Below are 12,142 nucleotides of genomic sequence, written 5' to 3' on the forward strand. Positions count from 1 at the left end.
CCTGCTGCCTCCGCCTCCCAGCTCTTCCCTCACCTCCGCACTGCGGCCAACCATCCAGCCGTGGGAGGCCCGCCCTGGTGCTGGCTGCTGCGTGTGGCCTTGGGCAGGCCGGAGTAGAGGGGCCAGGAGCCGCCTGTCCTGCCCACACCCTGCCGGGGCCTCCCTCCCTCCCTCCACTGAATCCGGCCTAGGTTAATTATAACTCTGACCTAAGTGCCCTGTGACACCCTGCCCCCGCCCCGCCTGGAGACCCAGCAACCAGGTAGGGGAGAGGCCTAGAGAGGAGACTTCCTCTGCGTGGGGGCGTTAGCCGAGGGGTGGGGTGGGGTGTGGTGCGGGGGTGGGGGAGGAGCCTCGGACCTTCCCCTGCAGGTGTAAGTCCCTGTTGGTCTGAGAGGCCCTCAGGTTGTCCGGATGATTGAAGGGAGAGGGTGGGGAAGCCAGTTAAGGGGCCAAAGCAGGTGCCCATGGAGACAGAGCCGGGCCTGCCCTGAAGTCTCTGCTGCTTCCTGCTCTCTGGAGAGCCTTCTGTTCCCCAGGTCCATGTCTCAGCCATGCTCCCCACGGACGAGCCTCTGTCCCACCTGGGCCCCTCACTGCTGCTGTTGCTGCAGCTGCTGCTGGCCCCCGCAGCTGCCTTCTTCCCCAATATCTGGAGCCTCCTGGCTGCCCCCGGCTCCATCACCCACCAGGACCTGACCGAGGAGGCGGCACTCAACGTCACCCTGCAGCTCTTCCTGGAGCAGCCGCCCCCAGGTCGGCCCCCCCTTCGCCTTGAGGACTTCCTGGTGAGCGTCCCTGGGTCCGGTCACATCCCAGGTGGATTCCCCCATTCTGGGGGACTTATACTACTTGAGGGTCCTGCTTGCCCAGAGAAGGGACCCCACGCACACATTCCCTCCTCCCCTCCTGACATCAACAATACCCAGGAGTCCTGGTCCTACAATCAGGAGTCCCCCTCCTTAGGAATGTCCAGGATTGCCCCTCCCTTGTAGGGCCCAGCACCCTCAATTCCTCCCACACCCGGCCTGGAGTGACAGAGCTGAGGAAATGTAGGCAGTGGTCCGATCCAAGGGGCTTCCCTGGAACCCCTGCCCCCTACCACCCTCCCAGGGCCGCACTCTCCTTGCCGACGACCTCTTTGCCGCCTACTTCGGACCTGGGTCTCCTTCCCGGCGGTTCCGAGCAGCCTTAGGAGAGGTGTCTCGTGCCAATGCCGCCCAGGACTTCCTGCCGACTTCCAGGAATGACCCTGACTTGCACTTTGATGCCGAGCGGCTGGGCCAGGGGCGCGCACGCCTGGTGGGAGCTCTAGGGGAGACTGTGGTGGCAGCCAGAGCCCTTGACCACAGCCTGGCCCGCCAGCGCCTCGGGGCTGCACTTCATGCCTTGCAGGTGAGGACAGAGTTGGTGGGTCGTGGTCAGAGGGGTCTTCGTTTCCAGTCTTCCTGTCTCCTGAATGGTGCCTCCTTAGCCATGCCTCCCCCTACTCTAGAAGGGGCTGGGGCGCTGCTTGCCAAGGCCCTGGGGCTATTCCCTAGTCCCCGCCTCCAAACTGGCAGCTTCCTGTGGGAACAGCCGGGAGGCATTGGCGGCTGGAGCAGGTGAGTGAGAGAGGACGGTGCTGAGGTCAAGAGGTGGGCCGTGCAGGCCACTGAAAGGCCTCTGGCTGGGCTCTGAGTGAGATGGGAAGAAACGTGGGAGGCTCCCACTTTGGCCGAGCTCTATTCTGGGCAAGGGAGAGAGCAGTGGAGCGGACTTGGGGTGTCTGGGGCGTAGCAGGGTGGAGGAGGCTTTCAGGCTGGGGAACTGGGAGGAAGGGGAGTCAGGGCTGGAGACGGTGAGAACAGTGAGCTAGTGCTTCTTCCCCTTCTCCTTTCTCTTGGGACCAGGATTTCTACAGTCACAGCAACTGGGTGGAACTGGGGAAGCAGCAGCCACATCCTCACCTCCTCTGGCCAAGGCAGGGGCTGCGGAACCTGGCGCAAGGTACGGCCGGGACCCCGCTGGTGAGGGTGAGCCCACAGAGCCGCCTCACATCCTGGGGTCGAATAGGGTACAACATGTCTTCATCTCTGGAACCACCTGTGCGGTCCCTCGGTTCAGCCAAAGGCCAGTCAGCTGCTTCCCCAAGGTCACGCAGCAGAGGACAGAGCCAGGACCGGATCTGCAGACGTCAGGGAGTTCTCTGTCTTTCACGTGGCTTCCTCCCCTCACTGGATCACACGGGGGGCTTTCTCTCTCAGTCCCCTCATCCTTCCAACTGAACTGTGACCCGGAAGCTGCCTCCTGTCTAGTACAGGTTCACTTCCTGTCCACAGCTCACAGAGGGCACACTCCCGTAGGATTGGTGCCTCCCCCCCACTTCCGGGTTTTCTAGCACAGTCCCAGTCTCAAATATTAAGTCTCATTGCCAGCCATGAGCTCCAGGTTTTAGTTCAGAAAGCCTGGAAGGGTACCAGCAAAGGGTACCTATGGGCTTTTACCTTGTTCCAGTTGAGAGGAAAAGCTGAAGAAGTTCGGGTGGACAGGGATAAAGGTCAGGGGCAGCAGAATCTTGGGTGCCAGACCCTTGCCCTCTCTTCCCAGTGGGCGATCCTACCTGCTCCGACTGTGATGAGTGGAGCTGCCCTGGGAATTTGCTGGGCTTCACACTCCTCACCTCTGGCTACTTTGGAACTCATCCCTCCAAACCTCCAGGTACCAGACAGGAAAGCCCCCAGAAGTAAAGGGAGAAAGTCACTTCCTCTCCCCTGACCCTCTCCCTAGGGACCTCAGTCCTGTAGCCCTTGTCCTATTTCCTATGGCATCACTTCTTGGAAGAAGGAGAGGATGCTGGGAGGGGAGCAGGTGGATGAAGGCCCACTGAGGTGGCCATGATTGTTGGGGTGGTGGGAGCAGCTTCTCACATTGCCGATAAGACTTCAGTGCCCGAGGGCAGCTTTTGGGGACTAACTGGAGGGATCAAGGGATCTACCGTGTGCTGTGGTAACTAATCATTCCAGATTTATTCCAGATTTGCCCTCTACAAAATATCATAATTTTCTGCTTATCCTTTGCTGAGGAGTGAGAGGGTCAGGGCAGGTCAGAGAGGGCCTCGTTTTATTAGGAGGCAGTGGGTTTTTTACCTCCACCCTCCAGATCCCTTTCCCCAACCCAGGGAAATGTAGCCATGGGGGCCATTTTGACCAGAGCAGCTCCCAGCCACCACGGGGAGGCATCAACAAGGATAGCACATCCCCAGGCTTCTCCCCACACCACATGCTGCACCTCCAGGCTGCAAACCTGGCCCTTCTGGCCTCCATCCAGGCCTTCAGCCTCCTACGAAGCCGCCTGGGAGACAGGGGTTTTTCCAGGTGAGTGGCCTCCTGGGGATGGGCTCCTTAATAGGTAGGTGCTCCAGAGTTGAGAAACCAGGGCCTGGGGACAAGTGTGCAGACCCTTCACTGTATCTCTGGCCTGCTTCCCAGGCTGCTGGACATCACCCCAGCCTCCAGCCTGAGCTTCGTCCTGGATACCACAGGAAGTATGGGCGAGGAGATCAATGCTGCCAAAATCCAGGCTCGCCACATTGTGGAGCAGCGACGGGGCGGCCCCATGGAGCCCACCCACTATGTCCTGGTGCCTTTCCATGACCCAGGTAACTGGGGTCTGGCAGGAATAGCGGAAGGAAGTCCAGGGCAAGGGGTAAATGCCACTGGTAGGGAAGTGGGCCTAATGGCTTCATTTCCGTAATAAAAGGGAGGCTCTTCCTAGGGTCCTGAGTGAGTCTTTACTGGTACTTGCGTGCATATTGGAAACAATCAGCCACTTCTACTGCTTCCAACATGACAGCACTTTCCATATGAGTTTAATCATTATGGGTGCTTAGGCAGGTAGCCTCTGCTTTCTTAGGCTTCCATTCTAATAAGTCATTTTCAGTTCTCTCCATTTCCTGTAGACAGAGGTTGGGATGAAGATGGGGGGTGGGTTGGTGGGTCCAGGCCTCTGTGAAATGTCTAAGACAGCTAGTTACATCATATTCCTTTCCCCACTAAATTAGAAGTCAGATCATCTGGCCTGGGTTGACCAGCACTTACTGTGTGTACTTAGGCTGATTGTTTAACCTCTCTTTCCTCAATTTCATCAACCATAAAGTGGATTAGTGTTTGCCTTATCCCGCCTATCTCCCAGGGTCAAAATGATCATCAAATAAAATTTGGATTGAGAATTCCCTACGGGCAGGGTTTGAGTCTGATCTGCCTATATAAATCTCTTAGTAGCTGACATTCAAAAGGTGTTTATCACATATTTGATAAAGGTACAAGTAAGTGAAGAATTTAGCACTTATTATGTGTCAAAGCACTATTCTAAGATTTACAAAATCAACTCATTTAATCACCCAATAACCCTCTCTGAGGTAAGTACTATTATTTCTCTGTCTTTTCTGTGAGGAAACTGAGGACCCAGTTTTTTTTGTTGTTGTTTTTTAGTTGAAGTATAGTTGATTTACAATGTTGCAGGTGTCCAGCAAAGTGATTCAGTTATATATATTCTTTTTCAGTTTCTTTTCCATTATAAGTTATTACAAGATATTGAGTATAGTTCCCTGTGCTATACAGTGGGTCCTCCTTGTTGGTTATCTATGTTGGCTTTTTTTTTTTTTTTTGGCTGAGTCGGGTCTTCGTTGCTGTGCATGGGCTTTCTCTAGTTGTGGTGAGCGGGGGGGCCTACTCTTCGTTGCAGTGCACGGGCTTCTCATTACGGTGGCTTCTCTTTGTTGCAGAGCACAGGCTCTAGGCGTGCGGGCTTCAGTAGTTGTGGCGCGTGGGCTTAGTAGATGTGGCTCGCGGGCTCTAGAGCGCAGTCTCAGTAGTTGTGGCGCACAGGCTTAGTTGCTCGGCAGCATGTGGGATCTTCCCGGACCAGGGATCGTACCCATGTCCCCTGCATTGGCAGGCAGATTCTTAACCACTGAGCCACCAGGAAAGTCCCCTTGGTTGTTTTTTGTACTTACACATATACCCAAAAAGGCCCACTCAGGATAACAGGAAGTGCCACCATTTTGTGAGGAAATGAGGTCCACTTTCCCACCAGAGGTACCTAGCCCCTGTCTTGTTCTACCCTGTCAGTATAAATATAAAGGAATATTGTTATCTCAATACTTGTCCACCCAAGGAGCACAGCGGGGCCCCTTGACTGGGGAGATGCCCATGGGTGGGAATGAGGGGAGCCCTCCTCTCACTTCTCTCAATCTCCTTTCTCCTTTCCCAGGGTTTGGCCCCGTCTTTACAACCAGTGACCCTGACAGCTTCTGGCAACAACTCAATGAGATACATGCCTTGGGAGGTGGAGATGAGCCCGAGATGTGCCTGTCAGCCCTGGAGGTCTGCCCTCCCCACCCCTTCCCTTCTTCTCCCGCCACCCCTCTCCAGGCCCCACCATCAAGGGAGCTTAGAGCTTCTCTGGGACCTCATCCCTCCACCCCATCTTCAGAACCTAGTCCCACTCGCTTCACTCCAGGTTCCAGGGCCGTATTGCCTTCTACTCTGCCCTCCCTTGCTCCGCCCATTCCCCTACTGCCGCCACTTTTTTTAAAAGTTATTTGGTTGTGCCAGGTCTTAGTTGTGGCAGGTGGGCTCCTTAGTTGCGGCTCACCTGCTCCTTAGTTGCGGCACATGGGCTCCTTAGTTGCGGCACATGGGCTCCTTAATTGCGGCAGGCGGGCTCCTTAGTTGTGGCATGTGAACTCTTTGTTGCGGCATGCATGTGGGATCTAGTTCCCTGACCAGGGATCGAGGCCCGGCCCCCTGCACTGGGAGCGTGGAGTCTTATCCACTGCGCCACCAGGGAAGTCCCACTGCTGCCATTTTTTAACACCAGTTTTTTCCCTCCCCTGTCAGCTGGCCCTGCTACACACACCTCCACTCTCAGACATCTTCGTCTTCACTGACGCCTCCCCCAAGGATGCCTTTCTCACCAACCGGGTGGAATCTCTGACTCAGGAGCGGCGTTGCAGAGTAAGCATAGCTGGTGGGAGACTCAGTGTTAGCTACCCAGGGATGTGGGAAACTGCAGGACAACTCTCATTACAAGGGTCACACTCACACTAGGGTGGTTAAACCAGACTTGGCTTGGGGGTGGGAGAAGTGAACCGTGAGTATAACATTTCCAGATCCCTTTAACAATACTAAAGGGTGGAAGGCCCTACCCTTAATGATGCTGAATTCTTATATGAATCTGCCCCCAATAAACCGTTTGAAGAACTGGAGATTTGGCTGCCAGCAATCCACTACGTGGATGACGTATGGTGACAGTTACAGGGAATGGCAACTTCTAATTGAAGCCCAGGGGTTGTGTCATTGGGAGACCCTGCTGTAGCAGCCAGAGGGTAGACAGAGAATTTACCACCAATCATCAGCTCTGTAGAAAGCTTGAGCACAGGAGATCCTTATTTACAATGGTAGATGGCAAATGGAAACTTCAAGTCCTGGCCTTTCTTCTGGGCACAGGTCACATTCCTGTTGACTGAAGACCCATCTAGGGTTCAGGGCCGACCTCGGCGTGAGGTCTTGTCCCCTCTGCGTTTTGAGCCGTATGAAGCGGTGGCGCTGGCCTCAGGAGGAGAGGTGATCTTCACCAAAGACCAGTACATTCAGGATGTGGCAGCCATTGTTGGGGACAGCGTAGCTGACCTGGTAAGTGTGGGGGCTCAGCTCAGAACTGAGGAGACGATGGTGACACTGCATTGCTCTTTCTTGTAGAAGAAAGCAAATGGCTCCCATTGCTGAGTTGCCATTCTAGACAGAGAGTAGGAAAGGAAGTTTCTCTCCCTCTGAGATCCACAGCTACCCACCTTCTACACTGCTCCTTCCATATTAGTACTACCACCCTCAGTCTTGGCCTCCAGTATTCTGTCTTCACGGCTACTCTAGGAAGTCCTGCCATCTTTTAAGGGGGGCAAGAAGTGGTTACCTCATCCTTAATCCCTTGCCTCCAACTTTGTCATTGATCATAGCTTCATCCCTGGTCCTTCCTCTCTCACTGGTATCCCATGTGTTACTTAGTTTTTTTCTGTCTCTACCTTTCTTTCTCCTGTCTTTGTTCCCACCTCATTCCATGCCTTATCTTCTCCCCCATTTTTCGGTCCTGCCCCCTCAAGGTGACCCTTCCCTTGGAGCCTCCTGTTGTGGTGCCTGAGAGGCCACTTGTGTTCAGTGTGGATGGGCTGCTCCAGAGGGTCACAGTCCGGATCCATGGGGAGGTCAGCAGCTTCTGGATCAGAAATCCTGCAGGTACTTCCATGTGTGTGTCTCAAGGCAGAGGCAAGAATGGAGACTGGAGAATGAGGGGTAATGTACTAAGGGAAAGGAATTCTCCTGTGACAATCTCTTGCCCCCAATACCCGTCCAGGGGTCTCCCAGGGCCAGGAGGAAGGTGAGGGGCCTCTAGGTCATACTCGCCGCTTCGGGCAGTTCTGGATGGTGCGCATGAATGATCCCCTGCAGACAGGAATCTGGGAGATCCAGGTCACAGCCAAGGGTACCCCCCGGGTGAGAGTACAAGGTAAGGAGGGAGATATTCCTGGGAAAGGAAGGGGAGACTGCAGAGCTCAGAGAGCAGTATGAGTCACGTTCATCTCTGGAAGGTCTCTGACTGCCTTCGCCCTCCCTCAGCCCGGACCTCCCTGGATTTCCTCTTCCACTTTGGGATCCCCATGGAGGATGGACCCCACCCTGGCCTCTACCCCCTGACTCAACCAGTTGCAGGTACATCTGTCCCCACCCCTAACTTGCTTTGTGTATATATATAAATTATATATATAGCTTTTCATTGAGTTATAACATTTAATAAGGTGTACTAAACTTCAGTGTACAGCTGGGTGGATTTTATATAATAAAAAATAACCGTCATTCAGTTCAAGCTATAGAACATTTCCAGCATCCCAGCACTCCCTCCTGGCCCTCGCCATCAATACCCATAGAGGTAACCCCTTTTCCCCATCCATACCGCGAGAGCTAACCCCTATTCAAAGCTGTTCATGCTTTTCTCCCTGTCTCCAAACCTCACGCAGCCACTGTTCTTTCCTCCCCTCCCCTGTCCCAGGTCTCCAGACCCAGCTGCTGGTAGAAGTGACAGGGCTGGGCTCCAGAGGAAACCCTGGAGATCCTCTGCCGCATTTCTCCCATGTCGTCCTTCGAGGGGTCCCGCACGGTGCCGAGCTGGGCCGGGTGCCTTTGGAGCCCATGGGACCCCGGGAGCGAGGTCTCCTCGCTGCCTCGCTACCGCCCACGCTTCTGTCCACCGCGGGACCCTTCTCTCTGGAGCTGATTGGCCAGGACGGAGTGGGGCAGGGCCTGCACCGGGTGGCCCCCCAGCCCTGTGCTGTAGTTCCTGTCCTTTTGGAGGTGAGATGCCAGCGGAAGGTGCGGCTGCGGCTGGAGAGAACAGGGCCTGCTGCTCCTCCCCTGACCGGCCCTCCTCCGCAGCTCAGTGGTCCCCCGGGTTTCCTGGCGCCGGGCACCGAGGCCCCGCTCAGCCTCCGCATTGCCAGCTTCTCGGGCCCTCAGGATCTCGATCTTAGGACATCCGTCAACCCCAGCTTCGCTCTCACCTCCAACCTCTCCAGGTGAAGCCCCTGAAACCTCCTGCTCCCTTCTTGTCCCATCTTTCTATTCCCAGGGCGTGGGATCTGGTACTCTCTCCTCTGGCTCTTTCGAATTGGCGCTCAGATTCCTCGCTCCCCTCCCAGCCTGCGCTTGGCTCCACCCCTTGGCTTTCGGCTATTCAGAGCCTGCGGCTTCAGCCGGACTTCGGCATCCACTCCCTAGGGTTCGCCTGGAACAGAATGAGTCCGCCTGGGGGTGCCTGTGGCTGAAGGTACCAGACACAGCCGCCTCAGACTCCGTGGTGATGGTGACTGTGACCGCGATGAATCGAGAAGCCAGCACAGTACCCCCGACCCATGCCTTCCTCCGGCTCCTGGTGCGGGGCCCCACCCCACAGGTGAGGTGCCCCCACTTTCCATTGCAGGATAGGCAAAGGTGAGGGGAGGGCAGTGCAGACTTATTTGGGTGCAGCCACCCTGACAGCCTCTCCCTCTTCTCCCCAGGACCAGCTCCCTGCCCCTGTCCACTCGACTGACCCTGTCCTCACAACCACCAGCCCTGCCTTTCATCTTTCCACCTTGGTGACTCCGGGCAGGGCTGAGGGAGGGCTGGTGGGCAACCCCTGGTGGGGCACAGTTGGAGCGGTGCTGCTCCTGCTAGGCCTGGCCTCCTGGTGACACAACAGCCCCTAGAGGGATGGGTCTCCGGCACCGTTTGCCATCTTGCCCCATTGGTAAGAAGGTAACATGGGCCTCCGGACCCTACCTCTCCCAGATGGGATGGAGGTTTTCCTTCTCATGCACTTGTCCCTTCCAAGATTGGGATAGAAGGCAATGGATTTTCCCACAATGCACTCTCCCTAACCCTTGTGGGAAACAAACCAGACTCATTTTTGGAGAAAGTTGCTTTCTATTTCTCTGTAGCATCTTTTTTTTTTTTTTTTTTTGGCTGCATTGGGTCTTTGTTGCTGAACACGGGCTTTCTCTAGTTGCGGCGAGCTGGGGCTACTCTTCGTTGTGGTGCATGGGCTTCTCATTGCGGTGGCTTCTCTTGTTGCAGAACACGGGCTCTAGGCACGCGGGCTTCAGTAGTTGTGGCTCGCGGGCTCTAGAGCACAGGCTCAGTAGTTGTGGCACATGGGCTTAGTTGCTCCGTGGCATGTGGGATCTTCCCAGACCAGGGCTCGAACCCGTGTCACCTGCATTGGCAGGTGGATTCTTAACCACTGCACCACCAGGGAAGCCCTCTGTAGCATCTTTATTCCGCTACTTATTCATGCTCTCCCAAGCTCAGGTAGAGGGGAAGATACATGGGGCAGTGACTAAGATTGGAAGTGGGGAGGAGGGTACCCCACCTCCTACTGAAAAATGTTATTTATAGAATTGCTTTTATTGAAATTCTGGAGACGCTTCTATTTTATTTTTGAAATTCTGGAGATGCTTATATTTTATTTTTGTATTTAAAGTTGAAGGACAGTGCCAATAAACATGTCTTCTCCCCAGAGGGATTTCAAAGAAAGATCACTTATGCACATCATATAGGGAAGAGTGAGAGCGTAAGATACCAGAAAGACAAAATGGAAGTTTTCAGGAGTGGAGAAGAAATTTCACAGCAAGATGTCAGGATTTCAGTTGACCCACCACCTGGAGCCATTTAGCTATTGAGTCAAGAATCAGAATAAGGAGGCTGGGGGTTCTGACTCAGCCTTGCCAGCACAACTGAGGGGAACCAGAGGAGACATTAGACACGGGTAGGGCCCCTCCGTCCATTGGGGCAGCCTGGCTGAGCCATCTCCCCCTTTGGCTTAGTGACTCCTTTCTGCTGCCTTGACACCACCTGGAGAAGAGGAGGGAGACAGTCTGGGTGTCTGTGCCCTCCCTCCCACTGAGGGCCAGGGCTTCCGCCCTCCCCCCACTCCTCTACTGCTTACGTGTTGCTGCCACACGTTCTGCTTCCTTGGCCTTCCCTTCCAGTCCTGGGTGGCGCAGGAACTAGCTTTGTTCAGGGGATGTAGGGAGAACTGCTGGGGGGGAGGAATTCACTGTTTTGTTAGACCAGTGCTGACCCCAAGTCCCCTCTTTACCCCCACTTCCCAAGAGTAAACTAAAAACAATAAACTCACCTTCCCCTGAAGCAGATTCTGCAAACAGATGTTCACCTTTTGAATCTGGACTAACTGGGGGCCACCAGGCTCTGAGTGTAAATCTGTTGGAAAATTCTAAAAGGAGGAGTTAGAGGCAGACAACGTGGTGAAAACTCGAGTACCATCTGCCACTCTTCTCCTATCACCACAGGTCATTCCTCTCCTCCATCTGGATCCCCTCATCCCAGTTCCCTGCCAGGCAGGTGGGAAATTCCAGTACTCTCCACTCCATCTCTTTAGTAGTCCAGTTCCTCCAACCCCCTCAAATAGTATAGTACCCGCTTTCTCTGCTCTTTGGATCCTCCCTCCTGTCCATCCCTGACTCACTGGAACAATCCAGACCACTCCCCCATCTCCATGGAGTGAGCCAAATTGTGTCCCTCTGAATGGAATGCAGACCAGCCTCCTCTAGGCCCAACAATGAACCGACCTAACATTTGGTGGCATCCTGTCATTACAATGCTGCTTCCAATTGATGATCCCTGTCCCTTAACTCTTGCCTTTCCAGGATGGTGTCAGGCTGTGTCCACACGTCCCTGCTACCCCTGCCCCCACATACCATGGGTCAGCCCCATACCTCACCAAGGGCCCCCAGATAGAGCTGCTGTTGCTGGGCCTCCCTCAGGCAGCCCTCATACCAGGCCTGGCTATGCTCCAGCAGCTCCAGCCCCTGCCACAGGGCATCCTGTTCCCGCTCCAGAGCCTGCATCTTCTGCAGCTGAACAAGGCAAGAAGCAGAGGCTGACTCACTCCACAGCAGGGCTCTGGGCCACGCACGGCCCTTGCTCGTAACCTGTGGTTCAGTTCACTACGTGGTCACTGAGTGTGAACCCAGACTGGCCACTGAGGACCTGGAGGGCAAGGGAAAGCAAGGGGCTGAACTTACGAGTCCTCAAAATTGAGTGGAATTGCAGGAGACTGATCTAGGGAGAGGGGCTTTCCCGGGACCTCTTGCGGGACTGATACTCACCCAGAGGAAGAAGCGCTGGGCCCCCGGGTCTTGGCGGCTTGTCTCCAGTGGCAGCAGCAGAACCGTGTAGGGGGCCTGCACCAGGGGCAGCCCACCAGGACCCCGGCTCCCCATGGCTCTGAGGTGGGAAGGGTGGAGCCACACCCACTGGTGCAGGGCTGGTCCCTCCCTTTCCCCCAGCCTTGCACCGGTCCTGCCTAGTCTTTCAGCCTCCCAGAGCCCTTCCTGCTGGGTCTGTCTCAGGCTGAGGTGTTCCTACTTTGAGGGGAAAGAACATCTCCCTTGGGCTCCTGTCTTCTCTCTCATCTGTTTTTGTAGGGTCTGTTGAAGTCGTTGGTTCTCATAAAGTCCCCCTGGGTAGAACCCGAGGGCCTCCCTCCAGCAGTGATACTTTATTTTTAATGAGGCAGGGCAGGTCCCTCTGTGGCCTGCTGCTTCCTA

The 12,142-nt window shown here is 55.2% G+C and overlaps 2 protein-coding genes across 3 annotated transcripts; one reads left to right on the plus strand and one right to left on the minus strand.

The window, feature by feature from the left end:
- The first annotated feature begins 28 nt into the window (after nucleotides 1-28).
- On the plus strand, nucleotides 29-9,562 carry VWA7 (von Willebrand factor A domain containing 7). Its single transcript, XM_032649101.1, has 17 exons — nucleotides 29-262; nucleotides 540-788; nucleotides 1,114-1,395; nucleotides 1,893-1,989; nucleotides 2,590-2,700; nucleotides 3,161-3,356; nucleotides 3,471-3,640; nucleotides 5,254-5,366; nucleotides 5,883-5,999; nucleotides 6,492-6,677; nucleotides 7,142-7,274; nucleotides 7,393-7,545; nucleotides 7,656-7,748; nucleotides 8,086-8,387; nucleotides 8,469-8,608; nucleotides 8,811-8,985; nucleotides 9,092-9,562. The coding sequence occupies exons 2-17, from the start codon at nucleotides 555-557 to the stop codon at nucleotides 9,263-9,265; spliced, it is 2,676 nt and encodes an 891-aa protein (XP_032504992.1). The 5' UTR covers nucleotides 29-262; nucleotides 540-554; the 3' UTR covers nucleotides 9,266-9,562.
- Nucleotides 9,563-9,764: 202 nt separating this feature from the next.
- Nucleotides 9,765-12,048, minus strand: SAPCD1 (suppressor APC domain containing 1). Of its 2 annotated transcripts, none has more exons than XM_032647729.1 (5): nucleotides 11,702-12,048; nucleotides 11,309-11,449; nucleotides 10,711-10,806; nucleotides 10,519-10,608; nucleotides 9,765-10,424 (listed from the first exon to the last, which is right to left on the minus strand). In XM_032647729.1, exons 1-5 carry the CDS (start codon nucleotides 11,813-11,815, stop codon nucleotides 10,329-10,331), a joined length of 537 nt encoding a protein of 178 aa, XP_032503620.1. In that variant the 5' UTR covers nucleotides 11,816-12,048; the 3' UTR covers nucleotides 9,765-10,328. The 2 variants fall into 2 exon arrangements, with proteins under 2 accessions (XP_032503620.1, XP_032503619.1); XM_032647728.1 differs by having other exon boundaries at nucleotides 10,519-10,611.
- Between the last annotated feature and the right edge of the window lie 94 nt (nucleotides 12,049-12,142).

This window comes from Phocoena sinus, chromosome 11, assembly GCF_008692025.1.
Source record: "Phocoena sinus isolate mPhoSin1 chromosome 11, mPhoSin1.pri, whole genome shotgun sequence".
Classification (NCBI taxonomy): domain Eukaryota; kingdom Metazoa; phylum Chordata; class Mammalia; order Artiodactyla; family Phocoenidae; genus Phocoena; species Phocoena sinus.

Coding starts and splice junctions, on each gene's coding strand:
- VWA7 (XM_032649101.1), top strand. CDS start 555: ATGCTCCCCACGGACGAGCCTCTGTCCCACCTGGGCCCCTCACTGCTG. Junction 3,357..3,470: donor GGAGACAGGGGTTTTTCCAG/GTGAGTGGCCTC, acceptor CCTGCTTCCCAG/GCTGCTGGACATCACCCCAG. Junction 8,388..8,468: donor TAGTTCCTGTCCTTTTGGAG/GTGAGATGCCAG, acceptor CCTCCTCCGCAG/CTCAGTGGTCCCCCGGGTTT.
- SAPCD1 (XM_032647728.1), bottom strand. CDS start 11,815: ATGGGGAGCCGGGGTCCTGGTGGGCTGCCCCTGGTGCAGGCCCCCTAC. Junction 10,807..11,308: donor ATCTGGGGGCCCTTGGTGAG/GTATGGGGCTGA, acceptor TCCTCCTTTTAG/AATTTTCCAACAGATTTACA. Junction 10,425..10,518: donor AGAACGTGTGGCAGCAACAC/GTAAGCAGTAGA, acceptor CCTCTTCTCCAG/GTGGTGTCAAGGCAGCAGAA.